The sequence below is a fragment of the Antechinus flavipes genome, chromosome 5 (genome assembly GCF_016432865.1).
Source record: "Antechinus flavipes isolate AdamAnt ecotype Samford, QLD, Australia chromosome 5, AdamAnt_v2, whole genome shotgun sequence".
NCBI classification, from domain to species: domain Eukaryota; kingdom Metazoa; phylum Chordata; class Mammalia; order Dasyuromorphia; family Dasyuridae; genus Antechinus; species Antechinus flavipes.
Window position 1 is genome coordinate 279,699,505 of NC_067402.1, and position 17,489 is coordinate 279,716,993.

At 41.5% G+C, this 17,489-nt stretch overlaps 2 protein-coding genes across 4 annotated transcripts in view; both read left to right on the plus strand.

Annotated features, from left to right (window-relative positions):
• Positions 1-8,928, plus strand: part of TCP11L2 (t-complex 11 like 2) — a 62,193-nt gene extending 53,265 nt beyond the window's left edge. For all 3 annotated transcript variants that reach the window (XM_051961463.1, XM_051961464.1, XM_051961462.1), the window contains 2 exons: positions 1,748-1,917; positions 6,290-8,928. In XM_051961463.1, coding sequence (XP_051817423.1) covers positions 1,748-1,917; positions 6,290-6,534 — 415 coding nt within the window. In that variant the 3' untranslated portion in view covers positions 6,535-8,928. The remainder of the gene's footprint in view (positions 1-1,747; positions 1,918-6,289) is intronic.
• A 2,153-nt stretch (positions 8,929-11,081) lies between these two features.
• The window catches only part of POLR3B (RNA polymerase III subunit B), a 124,301-nt gene continuing 117,893 nt past the window's right edge, over positions 11,082-17,489 (plus strand). Inside the window, exons 1-4 of the mRNA XM_051961465.1 lie at positions 11,082-12,265; positions 16,001-16,033; positions 17,124-17,180; positions 17,269-17,333. Of these exons, the coding sequence (XP_051817425.1) occupies positions 12,194-12,265; positions 16,001-16,033; positions 17,124-17,180; positions 17,269-17,333 (227 nt within the window). The 5' untranslated portion in view covers positions 11,082-12,193. The remainder of the gene's footprint in view (positions 12,266-16,000; positions 16,034-17,123; positions 17,181-17,268; positions 17,334-17,489) is intronic.

A 17,489-nucleotide genomic window follows, 5' to 3' on the forward strand; every position in this document is an offset into this window, starting at 1 on the left:
AACCTGCATTTGAACTCAGGTCCTCCTGACTCCAAGGCTGGTACTTTATCCACTGTACCATTTAATTGCCCCACAACTGATATTTATTAAATGCCTATTATATGGAAGGCACAAGTCCAGCCTCAGTTTCCTTTTCTGTAAAATGAATATAAAATGACACCGCCAACTTCCTGGGCCCAAATAAGATACTTATACAAAAGTTGTTTCAGGCTTTGAACTAGATGACTTCTAAGGGCATTTATGATTCTGAATCTTTGATCTTATTAGAAATCACTTAATCTTGTCTCAGTTTCCTCCTCTGTTTGATGGATTGGGGCTAGCTGGCCTATAAGGGACCCTTTCAACTCCAGAACCTTTATTGTAACATCCCATGATGCTCTATATAAACGTCAGCCATTGTTATTATTAACATGTCATGATTCTTACCAAGAGGCCGTGAGGGATCCAGTAGATCCAGGGTACTCTGTGAGTCAGGAACACCTGGATTTCAGTCCCCTCTCATCGTGGTACCTAAAGGCCTCTAGATGGTGTACTGGACAGAGTGCTAACCTTGGAGAAGGAGGGAGATCTGAGTTCAAATATTGCCTCGGATGCTTAGAGCTGTGTGTCCCTTGACAAGTTACTCAGGCCCTGTTCACCTCAGTGTCCTCATCTGCAAAATGGGCATAGAACAGCCCCTCCCTCATATATTTGTGTGGATCAATTAAGATAACCTATACAAAGTACTTGACAAACCTTGAAGCATTATGCATGTTAGCTGTTGCTATTAGTCATGTAGGATGTGCGGCCCTGAGCAGGTCCCATCATTTTGGGGTCTCAGTCATCTCTCTGAGGGCAGGTGCCGGTCTGTATTTGGAATAGGAGGTGACCTGCCTTGTGCTACTGAAATCACAGGATGAGAGGGAGAGGCAAAGGAGCTGGAGAGAGGGAGCTGGGAGCACTCGGGCTGTGTGGTGAGCCAGGGGGTGTCAGCGTCCTGGCAGGTAAGGTGAATGGCTTGTAAGCGCCTGGTAGTTCTAAATCTGTGACCCTGAGAGGGTGCTGGACCCAACTAAACAAGAAGGAGTGAGCTCCAGTCACTGTTTGTACTGGAGTCACCCAAAAGTGCTTAACCAAGTGGGGAAGCATGGGAGAAGAAGCAATGAGGAATTTAAAAGGAGACATAAATTAGAATATGTGAATCTAACTCTCTCCCCCTTTCTTCCTCTTCTCCTCCTCTTCCTGCTCTCTCTGCCTCTCTCCCTCCCCTTCCCTTTCCTTCTTCTCCCCCTTCTTTCTCTCTTTTTTCTCCTCCTCTTTTTCTTTGTCAAATTCTTCTTTCTCTTCTCCTTTTCTACTTTTTCTTTTCTCTTCTTCCTCCTTTCTGTGCCTCTCTCCCTTCCCTTTCCCTTTCCTTCTACTCTCCCTCCTCTCTTTTCTCCTCTTTTTCTTTGTCAAATTCTTCTTCTTCCTCTTTTCTCCTTCCTCTTCTGCTTTGTCTTCTTCCTCCTCTCTGCTTCTCTTCTTCTTTCCCTTTCCTTCTTCTCTCCCTCCTCCCTCTCTTTTCTCCTCTTCTTCATCAAATTCTTCTTCCTTCTCTTCTTTCTCCTTTCCTCCTCCTTTTCTCTGTCTCTCTCTTTCCCTCCCCCCCTCTTTTTATCTCCCCCCTCCCTCCCCTTCCTTCCTTCCTCCCTGACTCTCCTCTCTCCTTCCCTTTCTCTCCTCTTTTATTTTGTTCCCTCTCTCCTTTTTCCTCTCCCTTCCCCAGGACTTTCAACCTCCAGGAGGCCTTGAATTCCGTGGGCCTGCAGACCTGTGTGGAAGTCAACAAGTCCCTGGCAGAGAGAGGCTTAACCACGCTAAGTCCTGAGATTCAGGCCAATCTCATTGGTCAACTCTCCAGCATCGCCGAGGGCAACCCTATCTGCTCCCTGATTGGTGAGTCTGGGCATCCAGGGTTTCTGTTTGTCTTGCCTTCTGTTCTTTTCGGTTTTTGCCTTAGCTCATCACACTTGTGTCTTGACTGAAAACCCCTTCTGATGCTTCATCATCAATCTACAAGCACTTATTAAGTGCCCATTGTATGCCAATCCCCTAAGTGTTAGATACTGAAGCAATTCTTTTGTCAGGCTGTAAAGCCTGACCGTGGAGAGCCTAATCAATCACTCAATCAATAAACAGTACCTACTATGTGTCAGGCACTGTGCTAAGTACTTCGTAATTATCTCATTTGATCCTCACAACAGCCGTGAGAAGTGATACTATTAGTAACTCCATTTTACAGTTGAGGAAACTGAGGCAACTGAACGTGAACCAGGGTCATAATATTACTGCAGAAGGATTTTAATTCATGGCTTCCTGACTGCAAGGCCAGTAGTCTATCATATTATCTTATATTGTATACAATGTTCTCTTGGTTCTTCTCACTCAGCATCAGTTCGTTTAAGTCTCTCCAGGCCTCTCTAAAATCATCCTGCTTATCATTTCTCATAGAACAATAATATTCCATAACATTCATATACCACAATTTACCCAGCCATTCTCCAATTGATGGGCATCCATTCAGTTTCCAGTTTCTGGCCACTACAAAAAGGGCCGCCACAAAAATTTTTGCACATGTGGGTCCTTTTCCATCTTTTATGATCTCTTTGGGATACAGGCCCAGTAGAGGCCAGCTCTAGATCTCTGATGCCATTAGAAGCAACAGAGCTGCAGATCTGTAGGACCAGAAACAATGGGAGGAAATTCAATCCAAGTCTTGAGTCCGGAGCAAAACTTCCTGAGGAGGAAAGCCGCTCCACCGTGGAATGGAAATCTCCTGAGAGGTGGCAGTAAACTCTTTCTCAGGCAGGAATTTCAGGCCTCCTCGAAGCCTGGGGAGAGGAAAGACAGACAGACACAGAGTTTGGATGGTTGCTCTGGCCCTGTCTACTCTTATTCTGCGGCTAATGATGCTGTGATGTGGGGAGTTTCTTCCATATTGGAAGTTCTCCACAATGACAAAATTGTGAGATCTAGAAAGAAAACACATAAAAATAACCGCTCTATCAAAGAGTGATCACAGTGCTCTGCTATGATAATTGGCAGAAAGCCCATTGCAAAATGCAAGGTACGAAGTGTCAGTTATTACTGTAGCTCACTCTCCCCAACTACACTGCAGGGAGGGGTCCCCAGAGACGGCTTCTTCTCTTCTGGGTTCTAAGGATAACCCTCAGGTCTTTCTAATCCCGTAGCTCGAAAGCCCCCAGTGAGATGTTTTCTACATTATCAGTCGACAAAAATTAGCCAGCCACACTTAATTAGCTTTTAGAAATAAGTATTTCTAAGGTAGTAGAGTAAGAACAGGTGACTAGAACATTCCTTTCCCTTACTCCCCACCCAATCTGGGACATATTCTCCCCAAATCCAAAAGAAACGGGCTCCAACCCAGAGTGCGCTATAGGCCAAAGGGAATAAGTCATTCTAGAGCTTAGCACAGTTCCTGGCACATAACAGGCATTAAGTAAATATATTTATTGGCTATTGACTATTGGCTAATTCACACTTCCATTTTCCCCTATGTAGAGGACCCTCAGTATGGCTTTCTGCTGGATTCTGTAAGGTTCAGAGCTTCTTTTCCTTAGTTTCCAAATGGTCTTTGTACCATCAGCCTCTGCTGTTCTGAGAACACTGATAGGACAGTTATGGAAGACAAGAATCTTCACATCTTTTGATGTTTACAAAATCATCCCACTGGTCAAGGGAGGGGAGGACACAGAGGCTTTCTCTTCTTGTCCTGCCTTCGCTACACCCCACAAAGGGTTCTTTTCAGAGATTTAGATGAATTGCTCAAGTGCCTGAGTTCCAGACTGGCTTACTTCTTTATCTAGTGCTGTATGACTGAATCTTTTTAGCCACTCCCAATATTTTTCCCAAATAGCATAATTTCATTTCAACCGATAATTTTCTCTTTTTCCTCCTTCCTCCCTTTCCTCCTCCCTCCCTCCCTCTCTTTCTCCCTCTCCTCTCTCCCTCCCTTACTTCTTTCCTCCTTTCCTCCCTTCCTCCCTCCCTCCTTCCCTTCCTTCCTTCCTTCTTCCCTTCCTCCCTCCCTCCCTCCTCCCTCCCTCCCTCCTTCCTTCCTTCCTTCCTCCCTTCCTTCCTTCCTTCCTTTCTTTTTAAAATTTTAGCTAGTCTCTATTTGAGGCAGTTACTGTCATGCAATGTAGGAAAAAATTAATTGGTATATTTTTTCCATATATATATATATATCTTCAAAGAGATAAATGATATTAAAAATCAGTTCTCAGTTTCACATAGCTGCATTTTTACAGTGACATCAATGTATTGCAAAATTCACTTTACAATCAGTTTTAGACTCAGCACTAGAAACCTTTCAGAAGACTCAATGTCAACTAGATTTTGTAAAGGTGAATATTGAAAAAAACTATCTGCGTGTATTTGGAAAAATAAAAAGCTATTATTTCTTTGAAAGAGTGATGTGGGTCTAGTGATAGAGAATTGATGTGAGAAGCCCCTCTGGTTGGAGACGTAGGTCCAACATTAAAGAATTCACGAACCCAAAAAGTCTGACTGGCAAAAGGGATTTTTATTGTCACTGAGAAGCCAGCTTTGCTAAGAAGACAGACTTCTTAGTGGCAAAAGGTCCTCTTAGGGAAATAAAGGTTAGCACTGAAAAGAGGTATCTTCACAGTGGGCAAGAGTCCTCGCAGGCATTTCATTGGCAAAGCATAATCCTACTTTGGACTTCTGCAGAGATTTGGAGTTCAAAATTGTCTTTTTATTGGCGGTCTGGGGCTAAGTTCCAGTTGAAAAGAGAGTCAGTGCCCCCAGGCCTAGACACTTATCTTAGAGTTTCAAGCCACTCAATAGGAATATCAATAGGAATAGGTACTGAATAAAATCTTTTGAAGGCTTTTTCCTAGAGTCTGGAGTTTCCTGAAGAGGATTGGGCCACCCCCAAAAGATCAATGGAGGGTGATTTGACCAAGATCTCCAATTGAATGACGCCACTTAACTTGGAAAAGGCTTGTCTAGGAAAGTATACTCTTTCCCAGACTTTTTAGAGTCTGAGACCCCAAATCTAGTTTCAGGGTTCACTCCCAGCAAGAGCAAAAAAAAAAAAAAAGACATTGTCAGCCAATGATTTTCTAAATTGATTAAATGTAACTAGTTAAATGCCTTTGATTGATTGAAATAATATGACTTGAAGTTACTTTAAGTGTGCATCTCTACATTACATTATCACTACCCCTGCCATTATATTATTACTAGTTACCATTATTATAAGGGCATAGACATTTTGCAGATTAGTATCAATAGAAGCCATTCTTATACCAGTGAAATCATAGCTCTTTAGGATGTAGAAAATGCTAAAGTTCCCTAAAGGGGTCTTTTTGTCCACTTTGGAGAGAATTGAAGAAGCTCTGAGACATTGCTATTTGTGGGGTGTTTAATGTCCCGTTGTTCTGCTCTTCAAGTGCCAAGAGAAAACTGTTGTCTCCCTTATTCTGTGATCTTGGATTTCCCATTGAGCCCCACAAGCAGATCTCTTTTCCTGTCAAATCCAGCTAGATGGTGGACTTGGAGTAGCCTCAGGCTTCTCTCCTCTGAACAACTGCTCAGCCCCACTCTCTGTACATTCAAGTTTAGGGGAAATAAATGCAAAAAAAGGGGTTTGTAGCATTAAGTTCCTTCAAGGGCAGATTTCTATCCCCACTCCTGACACTTGATATATACATATACATATATGTATAATATACAGTAGGTACTTAATAAAGGCTTGATGATCCTATACACATTTCATCTTCTTAAGGGCACAGTATGTGTGTGTTTCTGTGACTTTGCCCAGTTCTTGATTGTAGTTGGTGCCTGTTTAATTAATGTGAAAAGCAGGATTTATGAGATTGTAGGATGAGCATTGGATTGAGTGTGAGGAACTAGTTTCAGATCCAGTCTGCCATTCACTCACTTCTCGACCTTTTTGACCTTCATCTGTAAATGATGGGGTTGAGCTTGATGATTTTAAAGTCCTGCCCAGTTCTAGATCCATGGTCCTATAAGTTCCAGCTTCTTAAACTGTGGTTGCAAGCCCATACAGGGTCTCGTAACTGATGTATAGCTTATAAAATTATGATTTATTATCAATAAATGATTGTTTTATAAACCTATTTTATCTTCCTATAGAAGGGTCCATGTCAAAATTTCTCGGGTGAAAAGGGTTGCCAGTAGAAAAAGTTTAAGAAGTTTAAGATTGCTTCCCTCAGTCATAAAGCTTTTTTGCATTTTTTCTTTCTTTTTTTTTTTCCAGATAAACGAATTCATCTGTATATGAAGAGTCTTCTCGGTCTTCCAAGCCATCAGAAATGCATGCCCCCCATACCCGGGGGTCTCAATGTTATCCAGTCTGAGCTGGAGACTCTGGGCTCTCAATATGCGAACATTGTAAACCTTAATAAACAAGTTTACGGACCCTTTTATGCAAATATTCTCCGAAAACTCCTGTTCCTGGAGGAAGGAGGCCGAACGGCAGACACTGACTCTCCCAGCAACTAGTAGTAGCGAGCTGGAGTTGGAAAGAAGACTGGCCACAAAGTCATCGGCCCTCGATCCTTTCCCTGAATATGCATTACAAGGACTGCGGCATATTCCCTGTACCCCTGTCTGTGTTTTGGGGTTACCTAGAATCTATAACTCCTTTCCTGCTAGTTACAGGGCATATGCCTGTCGCACACCTTGCCCCCCAACATTCTGTCTCTCTTTGAAAACTTATTGGAAGGAAACCATGATTTTTTTTTTCAAGAGAGACTTCTGAAGGACAGGAAGCAATTTATAATGGATTCTATCACCTGAATGTGATATTTTTGTTAAGGTTTCCACGATCCGTGATCCTAATAGCATTAATATCAGTCTTCATTACCTAGATTCTCAGACCAGGCGTTATCGCTCCTAACTTGTCCCTTACAGAGTCTGATTTTTATTTTGGCACAATTTGTGAGAGGGTTCCAGGTCGAGATTGGTGAGGGCCTTCACTAACGGGATGTAGAAATCCCTCTCATTAAACATACTGGCAAAATGAAGTAAGTCAACACAATTGCAGCTGAAACACACGATTCTTTTTTAATTTTTAATAGGTAAGAGAAGTTTCCATAGGATTTCCCCCTTCCCTGGGATCTGAGCACTTACCTGGAAGGACTGACTTGACGAGTATCAAGTCACTTTTTACATTGCCAGCTGTCAGTATTTGTATCCGATTGGAAATCTTTGAAAGCCATGTTGTTTTGACGTCATCGAAAGACCACTAGGGTGTAGCTTGTTTGAAAACTAATCACTTCTAAGAAATTTTATGCTGGAGGATTCATCTTCTCTACGTGCAACCAGTGGAAAAATCTGCAAGAAGTCAACCTTCTCTGCGATCTGAGCTGTGGCTAAGAGGCTCCTTGCAGATCTCAGCAAATCAGATGGAAAAAAATGGAAGAGAAGTTGCCTTTTAAAGGTAGCTTTGGATTGCCGGAAATTGGGTTTGCTTGGGACAATAAAAGAAAGAGGGAAAGGAACTGTATAATCCCAGGTGATGATCTGGGATGTTGCCAAGCAGCAAACCATGGTTTTTTTTTTTGTGTTTTTTTTTTTTTTTTTTTTTGGTGTGTGTGTGTATGTGTGTGTGAAATTTACATCTGAAAAGAGAAAAAAAAATGAACTTGAGCTTCTGTATCATTTAACCTTGATATCTATTAATCTACATTATGCCTCTTATTTGTATCATTCAAGATTCAGAATACTTTGAGAAGCTGGGCCCTCGTGGACCTTTGGTTTTTAAAGACAACTGCATGTTAAAGAATTCTGCATTGGTCTTCACTGAGAATCAGGGATAATGCACCAGCATTAGGATGGGTCTCCTGGGGGAATCACTCATCTTGTACAAAACCATTTCTTGATGGGTGATTTTCTTGGACTCCATGGAGCACCAGTTAACGTGATTGAATACATACTCTTTTGTAGCTTAGGGGATTGTCTGTGTGTGAGAAGGGAGGTCTTTAGTTATCATGTTACTTCCTCCCCTTCTCAAGTCTTTTTATCTATCTTCTCCACCACCATCACTGCTATCCCCCTGTCCCTCCAAAATATCCTCCTCTATTTGGGGATATAACTGCTTTATGATAGTGAAATTTAAAGAAAATGGCAGGATAAATGAGATATCTCTGATTTTTATATGCCCAAATCTGAGCATATTTACTTAACTTTTCTCCCTGAATGACCAATTAAAATTGTACGCCATCTTCATGTGGGCAGTTGTCCAAATGGAACTCTCTTCACGGACACAGCGAGGTACTGTGCCCTTCCTCTCTTCCTGGTATAGCTTCCATTCAGTAAGGTGCTGAATAGAACTCGGTGTTTCTTGTATTCTCTGTCCCGTTCTTTGCCCTGCCCACATTAAGGGCTCCGAGGGGATGGATCCAGTAAATCATATTTTATCTCTTCCAGTAAGTGACCATCCTGTTTAAAACAGGGAGATAAAAGCAGAGCATGTTTTTACCATAAAATTTGAATCCAGTTGTGATTCTTTTATGCACTTAATTTATATCGCAAGGAAAAACAATTTACACTTTTAAAATAAATTACATTTAAATAAAGGGCATTTTATTTTTTAAAAGTGGCAAAATGAATTTGTCTCTGGATTAAGGCAACTTGCATTGACTAAGGTGTCTCAGTCCCCATCTTCCTGGATGCCTTTCATCCTAACGTTGCTTAAACGTTGGCTTGCATTTTAGAGTTTCTTAACAAGGTCACGTTTTGCTATGCAAGGTTTATTAAATGTAAAACTAATATTTTAATGTAATGCTTAAATTCTGTTTGTGAAAATTTTGGCAAAAACTTGTTCCATGCAAGCTGGCAAAATATGTTGGGTTTTTTTTCAGTTAAATATTAAAGCATTGACTTAAAAAATAACCGGTGTGTCCATTTCTTTGGTGTTTTTTGTTGTTATTATTGTTGTTGTTTGTTTAGAGACATGTGAAATACTTTATATCCTTAGGGATTTTAAGTCATGTTTAATCAGGACATCACCTTCCTGTCGTAGCCCACCAGGTTCTTCTGCTGTTCTTAAATATATATAGTACTTGACAAATGTCAATAATTGTGGACACTTCCTTATTCAAAAGAGAACAGAAGAAAGGATGGTTGTATATGAAACTTTAAATCTCAATTACATGCAACTTGGTTCTTTAATGCATCCCATCAATCCCTTATTAAACACTTGACTATGCTAGATGATGATACAAGGACAAAGGATGAAAATATGGTGACTTGGAATGAACTTACAATCTAAAGTTGTAAATTCATTATGTAGTTTCAAAGCAGTCTTACTATCAGTGTCTTCTCTGAATTTTCCTTGGTTCTCTTTCGTCCATTAAAAAATGCTAGATAGCCGATTAGGTAAATAGTTTTGAAACCAAAGGGCCGGTGTTTGACAAGTCACTTTGATGTTCTGGGCCTCAGTTTCCACATCTGCAAAATGAGAGAGTTGGATTCCTTTCCCACAATACAATCTGTGCCTCAGTTTGCACATCTATAAAGTGAATGAGCTGGGCCAGATGATTTCTAATAGTCCTTTCGACTTTTGTATCTATTATCCAATGCTTGGAAGAAAAGAGAAAGGAAATACTTTTTGATGGGGAAAGAAAATAGAAATCAGGGAAGATTTCTTGGGGAAGGTGGCACTTGATTGGCATCTTCATGGACTTAGTTATTAAGATGTCATCTTTCTGAATTCAAATCTGGCCTCAGACACTTACTGGCTGGATAATCCTAAGCAAAGCTCTTCACCCTGTCTACCTCAGTTTCCTCATCTGTAAAATGGCAAACCACTGTAGAAAACTCCCAAAGCAATCACAGAGAGTTGTACCAAAACAATTGAATACGAAAACCACTGTCTTTGCCTTTCCATGTGCTCCCCGCCCAGTGCTTAGCCCTTAGTCCTTCACGAGTACTTGTTCTCGATGAATTAATTAAACCTGAGACTCATAATGCTGACAAGATTTCACAGGGACCCCTTTAACATGTCTCCACAGGGAACCTAGATTCTGGGACATCTGCAGATGTTCTGGGAATTTCTGTAGTAAGTGGATGTTGAGATTTGAAGGCTTGATGGGAAACTTTTCAGGAAGTTTGGGCTCAGTGGAAGGGAGCCAAAAAGCACAGGAAAGTTCCAGGAAATTCTTGAGGCATCCAAAATTCTTTTTAAACAAAAGGCTTTTTCTAAGAGAGGGAGACGAACTCAGTTTTTCCCACTTAGATTCAACGTTTGGTACTTCGTGCCCTCCTTGGTAGGATTTCTTAGTGAAAAACATTCCCAGATGCTCACTGATCCTTAAAATGCCATATTCAAGGTTGTTCACCCCAATGGCATGCTCTGTTTATATCCAAATATCCCAGAGAGTAATTATTAGTCTTTCTGTAGACTCCAGTAGGAAACTGAAGAGTCCTTACTAAATATTGGTTGGATCTATCAGTCGTCTCTTCTTGGCAATGAATGACTGAGTTGATCAGGATATTTAGAAAGGCAGATTGTGACAGAAAGTACAAGGCAAACTCTGAGGATGCTGGGAGAGAAGATCAAGGGCTCCCAAAATGGAGGCCATGGATGAAAGATACTCTTAATCATTTTGGATGGAGAAGTGATTCTGATGGGATTTCCTGTCTCCCCTTTGAAGAACTGCTTTTCTAAACATCTTCAAAACGATACTTAAGAGAGCACAGCACAATAAATTAATTGTATATCAGGCTTGTGGTGAGTGGGTGCCATTATTACCTCCATTTTACAATTGGAGAAAATTTGGCTAAGTGACTTGCCCAGGATCGGAGTCATTATGAATGTGAAACTAAATTCCAACTCAAATCTATCTTATCTGCCACTTTGCCTCCAAGGGATCTTAGTTAGCCAAAAGGTAACTCAGAGGTGATAGAATATGATGCCTTCATTTGCAGATGGGGAAAATGAAGCCCAGATAGATATTATATATGAATACATATAGATGTGTGTTATATATGTAATATACACACATGATATACATACACCTAAGTTATATTTATTCTACCTCACATATTGCTACATGAACACACATGTTATATACAATCTCATCCGTGTCATGCACATAACACAGGCATACAACTTATCTCTACTAAATACATTATATTAAATACAAATATAACATATTTTATGCAAATTCTGGATGTTACATACACACATCTCCTCCATGTCATGCATTTACCACAGAATACAATTTACATCTACTATATACATGTATCAAATACACAATATAACATATTTTACACATATTATGGATGTTATATACACAATCACAGTCTATCATAAAACATGTTTTAATAAAACACATGAATGGTCATAAAATAAGCCCATATTACATTAAATATTAGCTTACACAAATATTTAGGTACAGACCTAGCTTACATCTACTGGCCACATACATCATAGCGAATGTACATACATCTTACATATATTATACCTTTTATTACAAAATATGCAATCATGTATATTACATTCACACCTAGATCACCTATTTTACAAGTATTAGACATATACAATACACATGCAACTTCTGCATCTGTACTCATACTTTACAGATACATTGTTGCATATGTGGATACATTGTATATATATATGAACATTTTTAAAAGTGCCCCGTCCAGAGACGCCCCGAGGTGGAATTTGAACCCAGAACCTCGAACTCCAGGTCCAGGGCTCTACCCACTATATTATGCATATAGGGGGCTAATAGCTGTGAGAACGGTGAGAAGTCTAGGCCTCGTGGAGGCCTAAAAAGACACTTTATTCTTTTCTCTAAATTATTCTGGAAAAGGAGCCGCAATAACCCAGCTCAGCCTCCAGCCGCCACGTGGATGATTCCTTCCCCCTCCCCCAACGCACGAGCTCCCCAGGATGGGCGGGGCTCGAGACTCTGTCAGGAGGAGGGGCTTCGCCAGAGGCACATCCGGGTCTTGCCGGTGAAGCCATAGGGTTACTAAAAAGCAGGCGGAACCTTTCCGCCATTGGGTGTGGTGCACTACCCGGGGGAAGGGTTTGGGCGCCGCACCGCCGGGTGTTCACGCTAGTAGCGGTCCGTCTGCCGCCGCTGCTCTTGGGGCCGCGGATGTGTAGCTGAGGAGGTGGGAGTAACGGCGGCGAGACAGAGCCATGGAAGTTCTAACCGAGGAGTTCGGGAACTTGACTCCGGAGGAAGTGGTCGCTCCCATTCCCACTGTAGAGGTGAGTGAACGAAGGCGCCGGGACGGGAGCGTTGTTTGGGGGCGTTCCCTCCTCGGGCACCCAGACTAATCTGGGAATGTAGCTGGGACGGTGTTCCGAAGCCTACGGCGCATGCTCCGAGCTCTCCGCTCCGCCCCCTCCGGGCGGTGGGGCTCCGGATGCGCATGCGCCGACCTTGGCGCACGAGGTTTCTTCCCGGGGCTGTCAGTCCCGACTCAGTTTTGGGGACCTGTTAGGGAGCCTCGTCCTGCTTCGTGTGATGGCTGCCGCAGTTCCCGCACAGTTGCCTTTTTGTGCTTCCCAGCCCGAACTACTTTCTTCCTGATAGAGAATAGAAAGAAAAATTCTGCTTTCTCTGCTTGCTTCTTTATCATTTAGCCTCCCCGAGTTTTAGCCGCCTTCCTTTGCCCCCAACAGGAAACCCATTCTATTGACCTTTGGGCTCCGAGTATGTCAGTAACTGTTAATTTAACATATTAGGTGGTGGGAGAGAGACAAAGTTTAGTTAACCTCAACTTAGATTTCACTTTTATGGAAACTCCCGGGTGAGAAAGCTCCTATTATTATTGCAGGCTGGCCCCATTCCTTGCAGCTTAAAGGAAACGGAGAGCTTAAATGATTTAAAACCGAACCCCTCATGACAGAAGGACTTTTTGAATCTGTTGTTTTCCTAATTCGTAGGCTCTCTCCACTGTATCATCTAGCCGCTGAGTAGGGAGATGTGATACATAAATAACCTATAGGTGAAGTGTATAAGGGGGGGGGAACTTGAGGTGGGTGGTGCAGAATTTTTTGTCTACTTAACTTCCTCAGGTTTGGGGTATTCTTATGTAGGGAATTCGATTTAGAGTGTGACCAAGGAGATCTCACTCTTCTACATTTTTTACAATTTCCTAGACTCTCCACTCCTTTGAGCTAATGTCCCCTTGCTGATTGAATCACATTGGACCCATGTGTCACCAGAATATTTGATCCATTTAGTCACAGCCCTAGTTTGTCTGTGTAACTTTAAGGTAGTACTACTTGAGAATGAATGAATAAAATAGCATTTTTTAAGACACTTATGAAGTGCCACTAGGCACTTTACAAATAGCACCTTTGAATCTTAAAACAGTGTTAGGAGGTAGTGCTGTTATTATCCCCATTTTACAGAGGAGGAAAGTTCAGTGATTTGTTCAGTCACATAGCTATAGTTAAGTATCTGAGAACACATTTGAACTCAGATCTTCTGACTCCAGGCCCATCTCGACCCACCTACCTGCTTCCAAATACAAAAACAAGGATGTGCTCACAGAATTGGTTTACAAGGCATAGTTGGGGTCTGCTTGCCTAAAATAGTTGGACAGCCAATGGAGAAGGGACAGTGTATGGTCTGTGGCTGTTGGGTAGGCTCTTGGTAGGATTACTGAGATTTGCTTTAATAAAAAAAAGTTTTTGGAGCACATAATAAACTTTCGATACACTAAACCCCAATATATTTTTTTTAAACCCTGATATGTTTTCAACAAACTGTCTAGTGCCTTTTTCTTCTTGTACTTCTAATGTCTCACATTGGTTACTGAGCATTCTGGTCATAGGGATACAAAGCAATGAATCAAGTCATGTTCTTGACATTACTTTTTTTTTGGGGGGAGGATAAGGACTCATTTCAGTGATAATGATATAAATTAAATAGACCTTGCCTGAGCCCCAGTTAGAGAGAGGTAGGAGAGCCTCTGTAACAGAGTACTTTCTAAGTCACCATTCCAAGTCTGCCCATTCACTCAGTTTTGAATCCACCTAACACCTTTTATAGCTTATATCTTTTCTGTTCTAAAAAGAGATGTGTTGTCTGATGTTTTCCTAAACTCTAGGTAAGCCATATCAACTTGTTCAACTCCTCAGTTTGAGGAAGGTTTAATAAAGAGGGAAGGAGGGTCGATTAAGTGGAATGACAGGGTATCAGAAGAGTCATTGACATCAATGATGAAGCCAGCATTCTCAATGACCAAGATGATCATTTTTAGCAAGCCTGTGTCTCCCTATATTATACTTGTTTGATATCAATACTAAGAGGATCATTGAATAAATCTGCCAAGTGGCAAAGATGAAAAGAAGAGCTTTCCTGGCTTTTTCTAAGTCCCAATCAAAATCTCATTTTTTATAGGAAGCCTTTTCCAGTCTCTCTTATTTCTAGTACCTTCCATCTCTTAATGACTTATAGTTTGTCCTATATAGTCTGTTTGCAAGTAATTGTTTACTCTTTACCTTCCTTTAGAATGTGAGCTTTTTGAGGGCAGGGACTCTTTTTGCCTCTTTTTGCATCCTCAGCACTTAGCACAGTGCTTTTCATATCATAGGTATATTATGTTTATTGATTAAATGAGTGATATTATTGTAGACATGGACTACTGTAGAAGATAATTTGCAAAAGCCTATTTATTCTCTCATATTTCTTCAAGGATGCTCTGAATACATATTTAGACTGTTCTTATAAAAATTGCACAGAAAGGAGAAAGGAAACATATTGGTTGGTAATTGTCAAAGCCTTATGTAATGTTCTCTCTAAAATATAATGTTTTCTGTTGAGGTGTTCTTGGGGTCTCTGGGAGCACCCTTCTGTTCAGTTCAATAATCACCACACGAGTACAGCCAGGGGTTAAAGTCTAAATCCTTTATTGTCTCCTTCAAAGTCTTATCTCCTTTACTTGAGCTCGTTTTTTGGAGACCTTCTGGATCTTGGTTTCAGTGGAGAAGCAAAGGAGGAGAGCCTGCCACCACTTCTCTGTTTTCCCTAGTTCTGATTCTGGCTGAATTTGGCTGAGCTTCTATGGTCTCTTACAAAGGTGTGACTCTTGTAGAACTATAGTAAGTACTAAGTACATGTACTGAACTAGAGAACTTTTAAGCACCATGCTAAATAACCATTGTCTCTATCAGTTCCACTGAGCACCTTGTAAGAAGCCTTGTTTGAAATTCAGAGTTCTGGCCTATAACAGTCTTACAGTCACCTCTTTGGCACTAATACTATTTGTGTCTTTTCCCCATTTTTCTAATGACTTCCTTTCTTTGAGATAACTTTTAAAGATACCTTTAAAAATGTACTACCTTCAATACAGATTTCATCTATGTACTTTAGGTCCTGTTGCTTTCTTGACTCATTTCCCTAAACCAAATGATCTGGTTTCCCAGCTTCTGGCCGCTGTCAGAAGCTGACAGAACAGGGAGCTAAAGGCTGGTGAGAATAGGCAGCAAGAAGTCACAGCACTCAGCTTACTAAGGAAGCCTGAAGAACCCTAAAAACAGGACAGTGGGGAGTAGCAGGGGCACAGAGAGTATGGGACCAAACAGACCTGTGTACTTCACCAGCTCCTGAGAGCATCACTTCATGGCATGGAATTATCCTGACAATTATTATTATGACAGTTATCCTGAGTCATCAGGAAAAAGGTAAAATAGATTCATTCTCTTCTAAAAAAGCAGGCAAGTATATAATACATTTAAAAATAATTTTCATAAAAACAGTTAAAATGAATATAGTTTTGGTGCTTGAAGGAATAAGTTTCACATTTTGGGGGAAAGTCCATCAGGTACATCTCCCTTCTGTGACAATGTTGAAGGAGAAGGCTATGACTGTTGTTACTTTAAAAGTGTTGGCCTTGTTCAGTTATTCTTAATTATAATAACAGTGGCTAAAAATCTTTGCTTATTAGCATATTTTATGCAAACCTTAATTCTTATTGTTTTGGTTCACAGGAAAAATGGAGGCTGCTTCCAGCATTTCTAAAGGTCAGTGTTACACATTTAATATTCGTTTTCGTGTTCTTATGTGAAAAAAAGTCCATTTGATTTTCCTTTTCTTTGGCATTTTTTGACAACTGCTGTGTGTGATGCCTGTTGCTGAGCAGTGGGGACACAAGGGGCCATTCTGGGAGGCAGACCTCATATGTCAAAATAGCTTAGGCTATATATTCCAAAGGCCAAATGAGAACTAGAAGTAATGAGTGCCTCACAGATTTAGAGGAGGAGCAATATATTTGAGTGGGGTTTTTGAGGAAAATCTGAAGGATTGAGATTTAGACCTGGAAATAGGAGTAGAATTAGGTAAGTAGAGGTTTGGGGAAAAGGCAGATATATACAAGACTGTTCCATTTGAGTTGGAGCCAGAGAAGTTATGAGGAATCTAGCCAGAGATTACGCTGTCACCATCTGCTTAGTGCTTTGTGATGCCGGGTGTCGATACAGCAGTAATTTCTGGGCAGGTGCTGATGGCACTTCTGTCGGCCCAGGGTGCTGTGGAGGAGGCCTAGTGCCTTTCTTGTCTCTCTCGGTAACAGCGGCCCAGGAGGAAGGCAGGCAGGGGATGCGGAGTGTCTGCTGCTCCTGAGGGGATGCCGAAGCAGTGCTAGGCCTTCCTGAGTTCTCAGGCTGCTTCTCTCAGAGACTTCTAGTGGGAGGCTGGGGAGGCCTGCTAGGGGAGCAGTGATAGACAGATTAAGGCACAAACGGGGGCCAGGTGGTTTAGTGTCTTGGGTTCCAGAAATTTAAGAATGTCTTTGAGCTGGGAGGGATGTGTGCTGGTTGAGGTTTTTGTCATAGTAATCGGATTGTGTTGTGTATGGTGGCCTGGAAAATAGAGAATGGAGTTAGAGAGGAGACTAGGGGAAGGGGTCCTTGGCCAGGCCCAGACCAGCACCAGCTCTTCTTGGCTATTGCATTGCTCTCAGCTGGGTGAGTTCTGGCTTTGGTCAGGATGAAGGGTTGTTTCTAAGCAGGATGTGCAGCTTTCCCAAAAGCTTTGTCTTGAGGTAAGTGTGACACCAGTTGCAGATTTTGTTCTTTTGGTGCTGATCTTGGGGCTTCTTTCTGATCCCTGTAGGTGAAAGGCCTCGTGAAGCAACACATTGACTCCTTCAATTATTTCATCAATGTAGAGGTGAGTGTGCTCTCTGGGGCCCAGACTCGGGCAGGGAGAGTTACCTGCAAGACTGAGATTTCTTTCCTTCTTTCTGTCTTGCCTGTAGATAAAGAAGATCATGAAAGCCAACGAAAAGGTCACCAGTGATGCTGACCCCATGTGGTACTTAAAGTAAGGAGAGGTTTGCTCTTTTGTACAGACTCTGTTCTTTTCAGAAACACAGTTGTTATGAAATACATTAGGCTAACCGCTAAAAAACATTGCCCCTCCCCCACATCTTCTCTCAACTTTTTATTTGGCTTGATATCAATAATTGATTTAAAAGTT